At 52.2% G+C, this 12,075-nt stretch overlaps 1 protein-coding gene across 1 annotated transcript in view; it reads left to right on the plus strand.

Moving 5' to 3' along the window:
* ATAD3A (ATPase family AAA domain containing 3A) overlaps window positions 1–10,367 on the plus strand; it is a 67,645-nt gene extending 57,278 nt beyond the window's left edge. Inside the window, exon 16 of the mRNA XM_048825161.2 lies at window positions 5,905–10,367. Coding sequence (XP_048681118.2) covers window positions 5,905–6,084 — 180 coding nt within the window. The 3' untranslated portion in view covers window positions 6,085–10,367. The remainder of the gene's footprint in view (window positions 1–5,904) is intronic.
* Window positions 10,368–12,075: the final 1,708 nt, after the last annotated feature.

Below are 12,075 nucleotides of genomic sequence, written 5' to 3' on the forward strand. Positions count from 1 at the left end.
TGTTTAGTCTGGAAAAGAGAAGACTGAGAGGGGACACAACAGTTTTCAAGTACATAAAAGGTTGTTACAAAGAGGAGGGAGAAAAATTGTTCTTCTTAACCTCTGAAGATAGGACGAGATGTAATGGCCTTAAATTGCAGCAAGGGAGGTTTAGGTTGAACATTAGGAAAAACTTCCTAACTGTCAGGGTGGTTAAGCAGTGGAATAACTTGCCTAGGGAGGTTGTGGAATCTCCATTATTGAAGATTTTTGAGAGCAGGTTAGACAACTGTCAGGAATGCTCTAAATAATACTTAGTCCTGCCATGACCTCTCGAGGACCCTTCCAGTTCTGTGATTCTCGCATAAACATTAAGGTGCAGAAAGTCAGCATGTCTAGTCTCTAGCACTAGAAAACTACACCTCTGTCCAGTGTGCGGCTAACAGTCTGCATACTAGAAATCTATACTAGGGCTTAGGCCCCCTTTTACAGTCGATTGTCTGTCTGACTTCCTCTGTCCCAGTGACTTTCCCTTCTCCATAGATGACCCTTACTGATATGGCAAAAGATTAAAATTTACTTCCACTGTTGACGGTCTTTTCTTCCACAATGTTTCCAGTACTATCCAAGCTCTCCACTTGTACATCTCGAATTGAAACTCATTGATATGTGGCTGCTCTTGTTGCTCTGGAATATCAGCAAATGAAATGAGTTTTCATTGGTACAGCCCTCAGACCTTCACTGTAAGAGACTCCCAGGAATCCTGGTCCTGTCCCATTGGTAGAGCTGACCAAGAATTGGAAATGGGTGAGCTATCGTCAGTATTCCTGAATTCTGTTCCCTTCTCTGCCACGGACTTGTGTGACCTTACCCCGTCTAGTCTCAGCTGCAGAATACCTGCCTCGCAGGGCGTCGTGAGAATTAATGTTTATTTGTGAAGTGCTTTCAGCTGAAGGGTGTTGGAGGTGAGATTGATACAGGGCAGGGTGTCCTATGCTGCACCATCTCTGGTAAACACATTCTGGGGCGTACACCTCAGAACTTGTCATCTGAGTGTGACAGTCTCTCTCCTCCTTGAAGAGGGGCTTTGGGAGAATCACTGAGATAATTCTGAAGGGATTTATGCTGTGCTCCCTCACCAAGCTCCAAAATTATTTAATTTTGCCTCCGAATTAGTCTGGATCCACGTTCTCAAGCTTGCAGAGTTGTGTTAGAGAAAATGGGTTAAAATATGTCTGCACAGAAGAGCGAAGTATGAATATAAATGAAGCGTGGTGCTGCTTTTAGAGTGTAAGCTACTCCCAGAAGGGATAGCCGCTTCCCCATTTGCTTTCTTGATAGCTAGGGCCCCGGGCTTTCTATTTATAGAAAGTCATTGAGAAAATCAACAGAGCGTGAACTGCGCAGCATTGCTGAAGGTTTCACAGTGGAATTGATGAGCTCTGCAGTGGCGGGGAAGAAGCGGACGCCTCCTGTCTAATCACCACAGATGCGCGCACACACATCATGGAAAGCGCTTATCCCATTTTAAAATGCCAGATCTTCCCAACTGCAGGGCTGCCCTGTGGGAAAACAGGCAGATTTGGGGGCGCAGCCCTGGCAGGCTGGATGCACCCTGAGAAGGGCTACGCAGCCATGAAGAAGGGATGTTCAAACCGGCCCTGCAGCCTTTTCACCGCACGGATGCTGGGGGAGAAGGGGCCTCCCAGGCTCCCGTCACCGTATAATGACATTCTTGAGGGCGGGCTGGTCAGTCAGCGATGCCAGGGCTCCCTTGCCAGCCTGCTGCAGAATGGGACCTGCAATGTCGCTGCGCAGCTTGAAGCCTCCCTGCCTGATTTAAGTGCTTCAATGTGGAGGACAAGCGCTTGGCAGCCCCAGCACATTGTCCTTTCCTAGCCTCCTGCGGCATTTCTCAGCCAAGTGCCTTGAGGCTGTTCACTAACCTTAGGGTGGACAAACACCCCCGTGAGCTGGGAATTCACCCCTGCTCCAAGGTGGGAAAATGGGAGGCAGAGAGGTTGAACAGGCTTATCCCAGGTGCATCAGCGACTCGGCGGGAATAGAATGGGGCAGTCCTAATTTCTAGCCCTCTGCTCCAATCAGCAGCCCCCAGCACCTCCCGGCGGGCAGGAATCTTCCTTCTGGACTTCCTAAAACATGACTGAAAAAGTGACCAGCAAGCGAGCTGAACTGCTCTGCCCTGGGCCTGCTCGGGCTCTTACGCTCAGCCCCCGCCCTCCTGTGAGCAGTGAGCCCTCTTGCCTGCCCCGACTGATCTCTCTCTAGGAACCTTTAAGTAGTTACAGCTTGTGCTTGAGAGCTGGGCTGCAAAGCAGCATCTAATGAGAGATCAGGCAGCTACTCAGGAGGAGGAAGGTAGGTAGGGAGGGGTGTCCTGACCTCACTTAAATCAGCTTCCCTTTGCAGCTCAGTGCCTTTGGGGAGGGATGAGAGTGGGATGTCTCCTTGGCTTTGTGAGGGGAAGCCTGTGCTCAGATGCCCATTGCAGTCAAAAAGCAATACACTCCTACTCTGTTACTGCCCTCTGTTTGCGCTGGGAAGGTTTGCCTTCTCCTGTGGGTCTTGGCTTCCCCAGTGCGTGACCCGCAGCAGCCAAGCAAAGCTGTCGTGCAAACTTCCCGGCTCCAGCATCAACTCTGTGTGCTCACCTTTGCAAAGGTGATGGTGATAAATTGTTAACTTGCTTGCTACAAAATCATTGCCCAGGGCAAGTGCAGAAATTTGCAAGGTTACGCCCCAGTGTCTCCCAGGGGTGGAGGCTTAAGAGGATGATGCACCCTTTGGGATTCGGACACCGCTGTCTGCACGTCCAGTGGAGTGTCGTGCTGTTGCCAGATAAGCCTTCCTCCGCCTGCTAGCTGGCCAGCTGTCTGAGGAAGAAGAGGGGCAGAGGGTTGGTGGGAGGGGGCTAAGGACCGAGTTGGGAACCTTGTTTCTCGTGATTAGGAGAGAACCATTTTCTGTCCTGCTGTAATGGGGAGGCATGAATCACATGAACAGGTGAAGCCTCCCCCCGCCTAGGCCAGCCCCTAACTCTGCTGATACAGTGCTACGCAGCATCTCCCTCTTGGCTTAGTTTACGGTCTGCCTGTATAACAACCTGGGGGAGCTAGAAGCCGTTGCATTACACTTAATAGGCTGCTGGATCTTAAATGCTGCAAGCCTTGTTGCCTGGCAGCCTCAGTGTTAGACTCTCATTAATGTTTTACCCAGCCAGGTGCTTATGCGCAATGGTTTATAGATGCAAGACGTGGTCTCTGCCTTGAAGAGCTTCTACTCAAATTCAGCCAGACACCTGGGATTCATGGGGAAGCCCCACCACCAGACTGCCGGGGCCAGTGCTGGCAGGTGGCGAGCAGCGCTGGCTGGGTTTGCACAAAGTGGGTCAGGAGAAGCGGGCTGGTGGCAAGGAGTCGGGGACTGTTCCCAGCGTGGGGGAGGAGATGAGCCAGGGGATCCATCCTGCATGGTGCCAAGCACCAGCATCCTCACGCCCACTGCCACATGGGGAGTGGAGGGTGCTGTCAGGATTTTAAAGGATCAAGGCCCAGGAGAGGTGAGTGTAGGGAGCAAACGAGAGCAGCAGTGGGGGCTGGGGCACAATTGCAATTAGCGCTGGAGTTTGAGTAGCATAGCAGAAACAGTGTGGCCATCCTCCCTGCTCCACGTGTCTGTCCTTACAACAAAGGCGATCTCGGCAGCACTCCTGGTGTGATTGTTCGGGGGTGGGTGGGCTAAGTGACGCAAGACGTTGTGCCAGAACACAAGGCAAATGGCCAGTCTGTTTGCTCCTTCCCAGTCTGGTGGCTTTTGAAGTTGCTAACTGTTAGGAAGCGAGTTAAGCTGCTGCCAGCCCTTCATGCACAGAACTGTTTAATCCGATTTGTATCTGCATAAAAAGCACGGGGGGGGGGAAACGTACATTTCCATGACATGTCGTGCTTTTACGAATTGGAGGCAGGAATTCGCGCGGGCAGCTTGAGTCCACAGAGGAAGCGGGCTCGTGGGAGGAGCTCACTATAGTGGGAAAGGAGTGGGGGTGTAGAAGAAGGGGGTTCTTCCATTTGAGGTGAGCTGTCCAGTGGAATGAGGCCAGGACAGGCTGACCCCTCTGATGGCTTTTCTGAAATGCTTCAGTAATTCTTAGCTCTGCTGGAACCCCTCCAGCTGAGGGGCTTACCGCGCTTCGGAAGCGTTGATCTCCCCCTCCCACCAACATTGCCATGAGGCACATGGACTAGCCCCATTTCACAGATGGAGACACTGAGGCACAGAGAGGTGGCGATTTGCCTAGTTCACATGGTAGAGCTGCTAAGAGAACCCAGGAGTCCTGACTTCCAGTTCACTGCACTGACTCTGGGTGAGAGGAGCTAGAATCATTCCTCTTCTCTTGAGCTCCATTTTCTCCTTCTGCTCTTTCTTCCGCCCCACGTTGTCCACTCCTGTTTCTCTCACTCAGCTTTCTTTTCAAGGAGGAAGATTTTTTAAAACTCTGGAGGTGATCCCAGCTTGATTGCGACGCCAGCAGCTGCTCCAGCAGGTTGCAGCCCTCCCTTTGCTGCTGCTGGCTCTCAGTGCCCCCTTCGCCCTCCCGAATTCTCAAGGTCAGGTAGAAAACTGATTTACTTGGAACTTGCCATTTTGAGGGGAGTGTCTCCCTTCTGGCCGTCACAATGGGCAGACCCTGCCTGGGATTCCTAGCAGAGACGCTGGGGGCTTCACCCCCACTAGTGTCCCTTCCGCTCAGCAGTTGGAGTACACTGGCCAGGGTGCGGGGCTTGCGTTGCCATGCCACACCTTATCTGTGGGCAAACACATTTTCAGTCTCTCGGGCGGTCAGTCTAGCACCTTTCGTTAGCAATAGACGACACATGGCTCTTGCCATGTGATGATTTGTCTCTCTGTTCTGAGGCACGAGCAGTCTGGAGACCTCTGTTCCCCACTGGAGTGGGGAGATCAATATGGGTTTATAACTAGGCTTTCATTTTGTGCTAGTCTTTTGCGTGTCTCGGTTTTTTGGCATCTGTAGCATTTTGTAAGAGGCTGTGTGTGTTTAGTTAGCTTCCCCTCCCCCGAAAGAGGAGCGCTTTCATGTTGTTTCCCGTTGCAGTGGAAACGGTTTTTTAAAATAAAAGGTGGCATTTGCAAGTGAAATAATGTGTCTCTTTTTTCCCTGCTGCTTTATGTTGTGGAGAGAAGCCTTGGAAGACTTTTTTGTTTTACCACCAAAAAGCTACAGTGTGTTGCTCTGACTGTTTGCTACGTGAGAAGTTATGGGCTTGTCTACCCTGCGGATAAACTGGAGAACTATTAGGGTTAATATCACCAGTATGAAGCAAGGGAAACCCGAGCAATTAAAAGGATTTTTAGTGAGGCTGCTCCAATGCAAAGAGGCAAAGAGGGGGAAGGGATGTATGATGTTAACCCCGATTTAATTCAGACGCCTGTCAAACAGGAAGGAAGATCTCTCTCCACCTGATGCCAGCCCTCCGGGTGAGGGCTGAGCACTCCAGGGTCGCTCGCTGACCCTCCTGCAAATCTGGGCGAGACCAGACTTGCTGCCGCTGATCGTTCTAAGGTGGAAAAACTGAAATTAGCCCCAGCCTTGTCCATGACAGGGATTTGCCCTGATTTCTGCCCCCAGGTGCAGCTACCCCCGTGCAAACCTCTACAGCAGACAGACAAAACTGCTTTTAGCCCCGGTGAATCTTACCCTGGCTTCAGGCATCCGTGCCAATAGCAGCTTGGCCCTGGGGCAGTTGCACTGGTGGCTAATAGGCTGGACAAGGCCCAGTGCCAGGGTGCTCAGGAGCCAAGGTGCTGAGCATAGTCTGGATGTCGGGAGGGAGGAGGCCAGAGCCTTCAGTTTCTAACCAGCTGGCCTTCTCTCCTCCTCTGCAGGCTGCAGCATATGCATCCGAGGACGGCGTCCTGACTGAGGCCATGATCGACGCCCGCATGGCCGACGCGGTACAGCAGCACGAGCAGAAGATGGAGTGGCTGAAAGCGGAGGGCACAGACCCAAACAAGGAGGCTGGCAAGAGCCAACGGCTGCCTCTCCCCGTGGGGACGGCTGTCTGAGAAGCTGCAGACTGGTGTGCGCGGGGAGGGCCGGGGGAATGACGTTGGAGGGTCGGTTGGCCGGCCGTGTTGGTGAAATCATGTTCTGGGGGTGAGCACCCAGTGGTGCTGCCATGCAGCAATGGGAGCTGCCCAGGTCCTGCCCTCTCAATTTTATACTTTTAGGGAACACCAGAAATAAATGTCTTTTAAAGCAGGCTGAAGAAGCCGCCAAATTAAAGGAGCCCCCTTGACGCAAAGCCATTGCCTCGCTGCTAGTCTGTGGCCTTTCTCCTGAGAGCACCAAAGTCAACCCCCTCTGTCAGTGGCATAGCCAGGGGGAGCGGAGATTAAAAAAGGCACCACCCACTGGTACTCTCCCGGCGGCGCTCCGGGTCTTGGGCGGCGGGTCAGGCGGCGCTCCGGGTCTTCAGCAGCACTTCAGCGGCGGGTCCTTCACTTGCTCCGGTCTTTGGCAGCACTGAAGGACCCCAGAGCATGCTGGCCTGTGGTTTCCAAGGAGCACAGTAGCCCGGCACAGCAGCTACAGCCTTCAGCCATGGCAAGACTCTCCCAACAGCGTGTCCCTGCTGCGCACCAGACGCTGCTCCGACAGCTCTTGCGTGGCTCATCTGGGCGCCCCAGCGCTGGGCTTGCCCTGAGCAGCAGGACATCGTGCTCTTCCCAGGCAGGTCCCATTCCGTGGCTGAGTTTTAACACATGCAGCGTGTCAGCACCTGGTGTGAGATCAGCCAGGGCAGACCCCACAAAATTCCCCGGTATCCAAGAGGGCTGTGTAGAATAAAATTCCTCCTGAGCTTTTATCCCCTTCACATGTGGCACCGTAGAGTAAACCTGCCTGGGCCTTGCCTTGGAACTCACCTGGCTGCGTGGATCTAGGAGATCAGCTGACACCTGCATTCCCCATAGCAGCGATCTTAGAGGCAGCCCTTGGACTCCGAGCAAGTGGCCGATGTGGTCTATGGGGGGACAGTGCGGTGACTCTCTGCTAAAACGATAGTGCCTCTTGCAGGGAGGAAGGACAGCCCGTGCTAAGGGACTGACTGGTTCCCTGCTGCCGGAGCACATGTTCCCGTTGTACAGGCTTTGTTCTGGGAGATGCTGCATTTGCTGTGTCCATCCAGCCTCTTGCTGCGCTGTTCGGTTAGGAAGCAGTGAAGGCTTTGACGTGGATTTTGCTTCCACGTAATTCTGCCCTCCGACGAGTCTCCGAGCTGGTGGATCCTAGCAGACAGGTGGCTACAGCAGAAAAAGCACCAGCCCCACTGGCAAAGGATTGACCTGGCCTTAGACAGATCTCCTCGTGCCCTACAGCAGGCCCTCCACCCCCCCGAGGCAGGCTTGCTCTCTCGGCTGAAAGCTGCATGGGGGGGAGCTGGCCTGGCCAGGGCTGGCTGTCTGGCACCTGTCAGCGGGCAGACATCTGGCGTGGCAGCTCAGATGCTGTTTTATGCCATGGCATGAGGGGGGAAGCAATGGGAGATGCCCTGGAGCCACTCCTGGCCTGCTGAGCGCTTGACAAGCATTCCTGTGGCAGGAGCCTGGAGCCCAGCCTCCCTGGATTGGTGACATCGAAGCTGCTTGTGAGTCTGCGGGCAGGCCAGAAACAGCCTCTGGTTTTGAGCTGAACTGGGTTTGAACTCCGGATTCCCGAGCAGCTTTGCTTTCCAAGTTCCCCTTTGTGCCCGCACCCCCCAGATGCGTTTGCCTGAGCTAATCCTGTGCCCTGGAGTACCTGGCGGAGGTGCTCTCCCCCGACAGGAACTGACAGCGTGCTAGTCACTGGGAGCTGGCTTGCAGCTTTGAGAAATGCGTGCTGACAAGGGCTGGGAGCGGGAGGGATCGCAGTGACTGTGCAGAGACTGGCAGGGTTGGCCTCCCGGGGACTTGAAACAAGCAGCTTTGTAGGGCACCACAAAGGCATCAGCACTCGTGGCTGCAAATCCACCTGTCTTATGCCATCGTCCGCTCTCGCTACAGCTGCTGGAAGCCCCACCAGCATCCCTGGATACTAGGTTGGGCGAGAGAGAATCTGGCTGCTTGGGGAAACTGTAGCTTCAGAAACTTGCTTATGTGAGGCTGGTGCAGCTTTTCCGAGTGGCTGGTGTCCAGCTGCAGGGTACTGCAAAGGAGTGCAAGGCTCCTCTTGCTGAGGGCAGGGCAGCATCTTTCCCAGTATGCATTACTAAGCGCTGACATGCTTTTCAGCGACCTCTGCTGGCTGCTTCCCTGGATCTCCCCCAGGCAGCTGTACAGAAAGTCCTCTGGGATGAAAACCACCTGTTGCAAGACTGCTGTCCAACTCCCAGCACAATGGGCTAGTGGGGCAGGTGCTGCTGTGCGCTGAGGGCTGGCCAGAAGGGAGGGACAACGCGTTCATACGGCTCTGACCAGGCGACACTGGGGTGTGTCTGCGCTGTCCGACCATCCATTCTCATCTCTGCCTTTGGAAGGTGACACTTCGGTTGGGGTGGGGAGAAGGGAGGTGTCGATGCCTTACTGTATTGTGCTGTGTGCACTTACAGATGCAGGCAAGGACATCTCAGGCAGGGTCCCAGCGATTCGATCTTGGTGTCAAAGACCGGTGGGTGCGTGGCTTTGGGTGTCCAGGGAAACTGAAGATCTCTTCGTGCAGCGCTAGCCCTGAGAACGGTGTAATTACCACAAAGGGGGCAGCCTCTGTCGCTCCTGCATGTGGCCAGTTTTATTGTGTGCCCTGCAGTTGAGGGCTGGCAGTGGTGGTCCCCAGGTGAATTGCAGGGTCCAGCTCATGATGTAGGGAGGGCAGAGAATGTCAGGGTGGATTTCGTCCTGGGTGCTGAGCACGTGCAGGTCCCTCTGGGCTTGCTCAGCTTCTCTGAAAATCAGACAGTTTCTCTAGTCTCCCTGTCTGTGAAATATGGGGAGGGAGGGGAATGGTCCTCACCCCCATTTCGGAATGGGCTTTGAGATCTACTGGTGGAAAAGCACCAAGTATTTACCTGCCTCCTTTGATGCCACACCCAGTCTTTGCTCCTGTTAGCTCTGCCAGGGCCAAACGGTCTGGGCCCCACTCTGCCTCATGCATCAACAGAACTGTCTTAATGTGTGACACTTCGTTATTGACGATTGATGTAAAAAACACTGCTTGACTCGCTGGTCCCCGCTGGTGTTACAGCACTGGCAGCTTGGCGAGGGTGGGGGATCAGTCTTTTCCCTTGTAAACTGAGCCCACTTTAGTTGGAATCCCTGGAAATGAACATGGGCCATCATTCTTACTGCCCCTCTGTCGGGTCTGTAATTGCTCATTAAATAGAATCTGTTGATTTATTAGGGCAGCCTCAGATAACTAGTCTCTTCCCATCCTAATTAGTTTTTCCTCAATCACATTTTTCTTCTATAAGCTGTAAGAAAGAAGAGCAAGAACACAGCTGGGTATTCCTCTGGTTTGTTCTGGTATGATGTACATGGAGCCCACAGATACTAGAAAGAGAAATGCTGTATTTCCTACTGTGCTCTCCAGCCGTCTGTTCATCCCTTTCTATCCTTCCTTTCCTGTCTTCTGCTGACACCAGTAAATAGAGAGTGAACACCGCTTAAACCGAGTGAAACAGCACCACAGCTGCTGTGTCCGTGTGTCCTATGCTGCCTCCCACTGGTTGCCCTCAGTTACGTCTTAAAAACCAAGTGGAGCCATAGCTCTGGTGACGCAGTTCCATTTCCCCCCTTTGCTGGCCATCTTTGTGGGGACGGCGTCGAGTCCAGTTAAAGGCAGTATGGTGTTGTGGTGGGGAATTGGAGGGCTGGTGGCATTCTCAGCCCACCTGATCGATGGTGCTGACAGCCAATTTGGGTGAGGCTTTGCACTAATTTTTTTTTCTTTGCTGCCAAATCAGTGGATTTAGAAACTGCCTTTAAATGATAGCTATTAATTGGAGGTGCCCTTAGTTTTCCCTTGGAGTTCTGCTGCACAGAATTTCCGCATGAATGAGGAAGATTCCATGCCCCAGAGAGCAGCTATTGCTTCCTGAATCAGGACAGGGTCTCTGCACCACTGCTTATGACCCAATCACTGACTGTATGAACTCACACACGATACAATGGCAGTGATCTGATGGCTTCTCTGCATGTGTTCTGGTGAGTTAAGTGTGACTGTCCAGGCTCTGTGTCTAACTTTTAGGTCTTGTGATCGTTACTTTTGTAATTGCCCAAATAATTTAACTGGAAAGGGGGAAGAGGGAACAAAAAAGTCTATCAAGTTATAACCATTGGTTTTTGTTTTAATAAAACAATATGAAATTTGACTACATTGTTGGTGGCTCTCTGCCTTCTGCATGACACTGCGTCTGGCTTTGTGTGTGTGGAGGGTGAGGGCAGGTGGGGGTCAAGCTTTTCACACTAAGCCGAAGAGAGGATGGTGATGATAGCCCTCTGTTTCTTTTTATGGTGGGGAAGGGGTGGGAATAATTAGTCCTTGCCCTTTGCTGTGATTTTTTTCACCTCTGTCTGAAATCACTTTGCAAACAGTAAAGCTGGGTGACTTCCGGTCAGGCCGTGAACCCTGAATAGAACTCGGGAGTCCCAATGGGCTGTGATTTCACTACACTGAAGGTATGTGTTTCGCATGGAGCCAGTTATCTGGATGTAAAGACCTAATGGAGACAAGGCGCATGTGGTTTTTACCTCCATGTAGCTAGTCGAGGTCAACTTTTATACCACCCACCTGAAGTTGACCTTGACTAGCTACATGGGGTGAAAACAACAGGGGTTCATCTCCACTAGGATTTTACATTGAGACAGATATCTGGAGTTAGTGATGGTGATGTAAAAACACTGATTTTCTGCAGTGATTACGTAGCTAAAGTCCCTTGCTTAAACCATTAGGAAGAACTGCCACTCCCAGACTGGGACTAGAACCCTCCAGTCCTGACCCCCTACTCCCCTGCTCTAACCATATGTTTGTGTTCCAGGTGTTCACATCAATATGGCTTACGCTGAAGAACGGGAAATCCGTACTATGTGGGGGCGGGCTTGTACCCTGCACATCTCTTAACCTCCTGCAAATTCCTAGCTCCAACACCTCACCTGTGAAATCTCGGGATGCAGCAGTTGGCTTTGTTGTAGCTGTGCACATCTGTGCTTTTCACGCCTTGTTAGCCAGCTGCTTGTGACTGTGCCTTTTTGCTTCTGAAATCTCTGGAGCATCGCACTTGGGTCTCTCGTCCACTTCCATCCCTCCCAGCCCTAGTTATGTGGTAGATCAAATACAGTATCAAATAGTCTGAATTAGCTGGTGGCTCGGTGACTTTTCAGCCTCACCCAGTGAAAGAGAAATCCTGACTTTAAAGCCAGTGGTTTGCAGTGTTTCTGTAGCCATGTTGGTCCCAGGATATGAGAGCCACAAGGTGGGTAATATCTGTTATTGGCCCAACTTCTGTTGAAGAGCTGAGAAAACTCCCCTCTCTCACCATCAGGTCTGGGAAAGGTACTCAGAGTGTCACAACTAAATACAAGGTGAAACAGATTGTTAAGCACAAGGAGTTAATGCATGTTGCAAGAGACCATTCAAGACGAAGTGGGAAATTAACACCCCCGTAGTCATTGGACAAGGAAGGGTTAGTGGATTACAGATTGTAATGAAACTTAAGCCAGTGTCTCCACTGAGTCCAGTACTGTTAGGCTACATCTACATGACAGCTTGTGTCGGCGTACTTTGTCGTTCAGGGAGGTGGGTGAATAGACCACGCCCTGACATAAGCACCGGTGTGCACAGGAGAGCTTCTCCCGTTGCCATAGCTACCGCTGCTCGCAGAGGTGGTTTAGAGCATCTTCACCAGACGCGCTGGATGTGTAGACAGCTAGCCAAGTTATGAATTTAAGCTCCGAGGCTCGTCTTTTGAAGGTGCTGTGCAGGTTTCCACTGAGGATGAGGGCTGAGAGATCAGCTATGGAGTGATCATTTTGTGAAAAGTGTTCACCCACCGATGACAGGTCTTTTATCGTTTTTGTGTG

This window comes from Caretta caretta, chromosome 18, assembly GCF_965140235.1.
Source record: "Caretta caretta isolate rCarCar2 chromosome 18, rCarCar1.hap1, whole genome shotgun sequence".
Classification (NCBI taxonomy): domain Eukaryota; kingdom Metazoa; phylum Chordata; order Testudines; family Cheloniidae; genus Caretta; species Caretta caretta.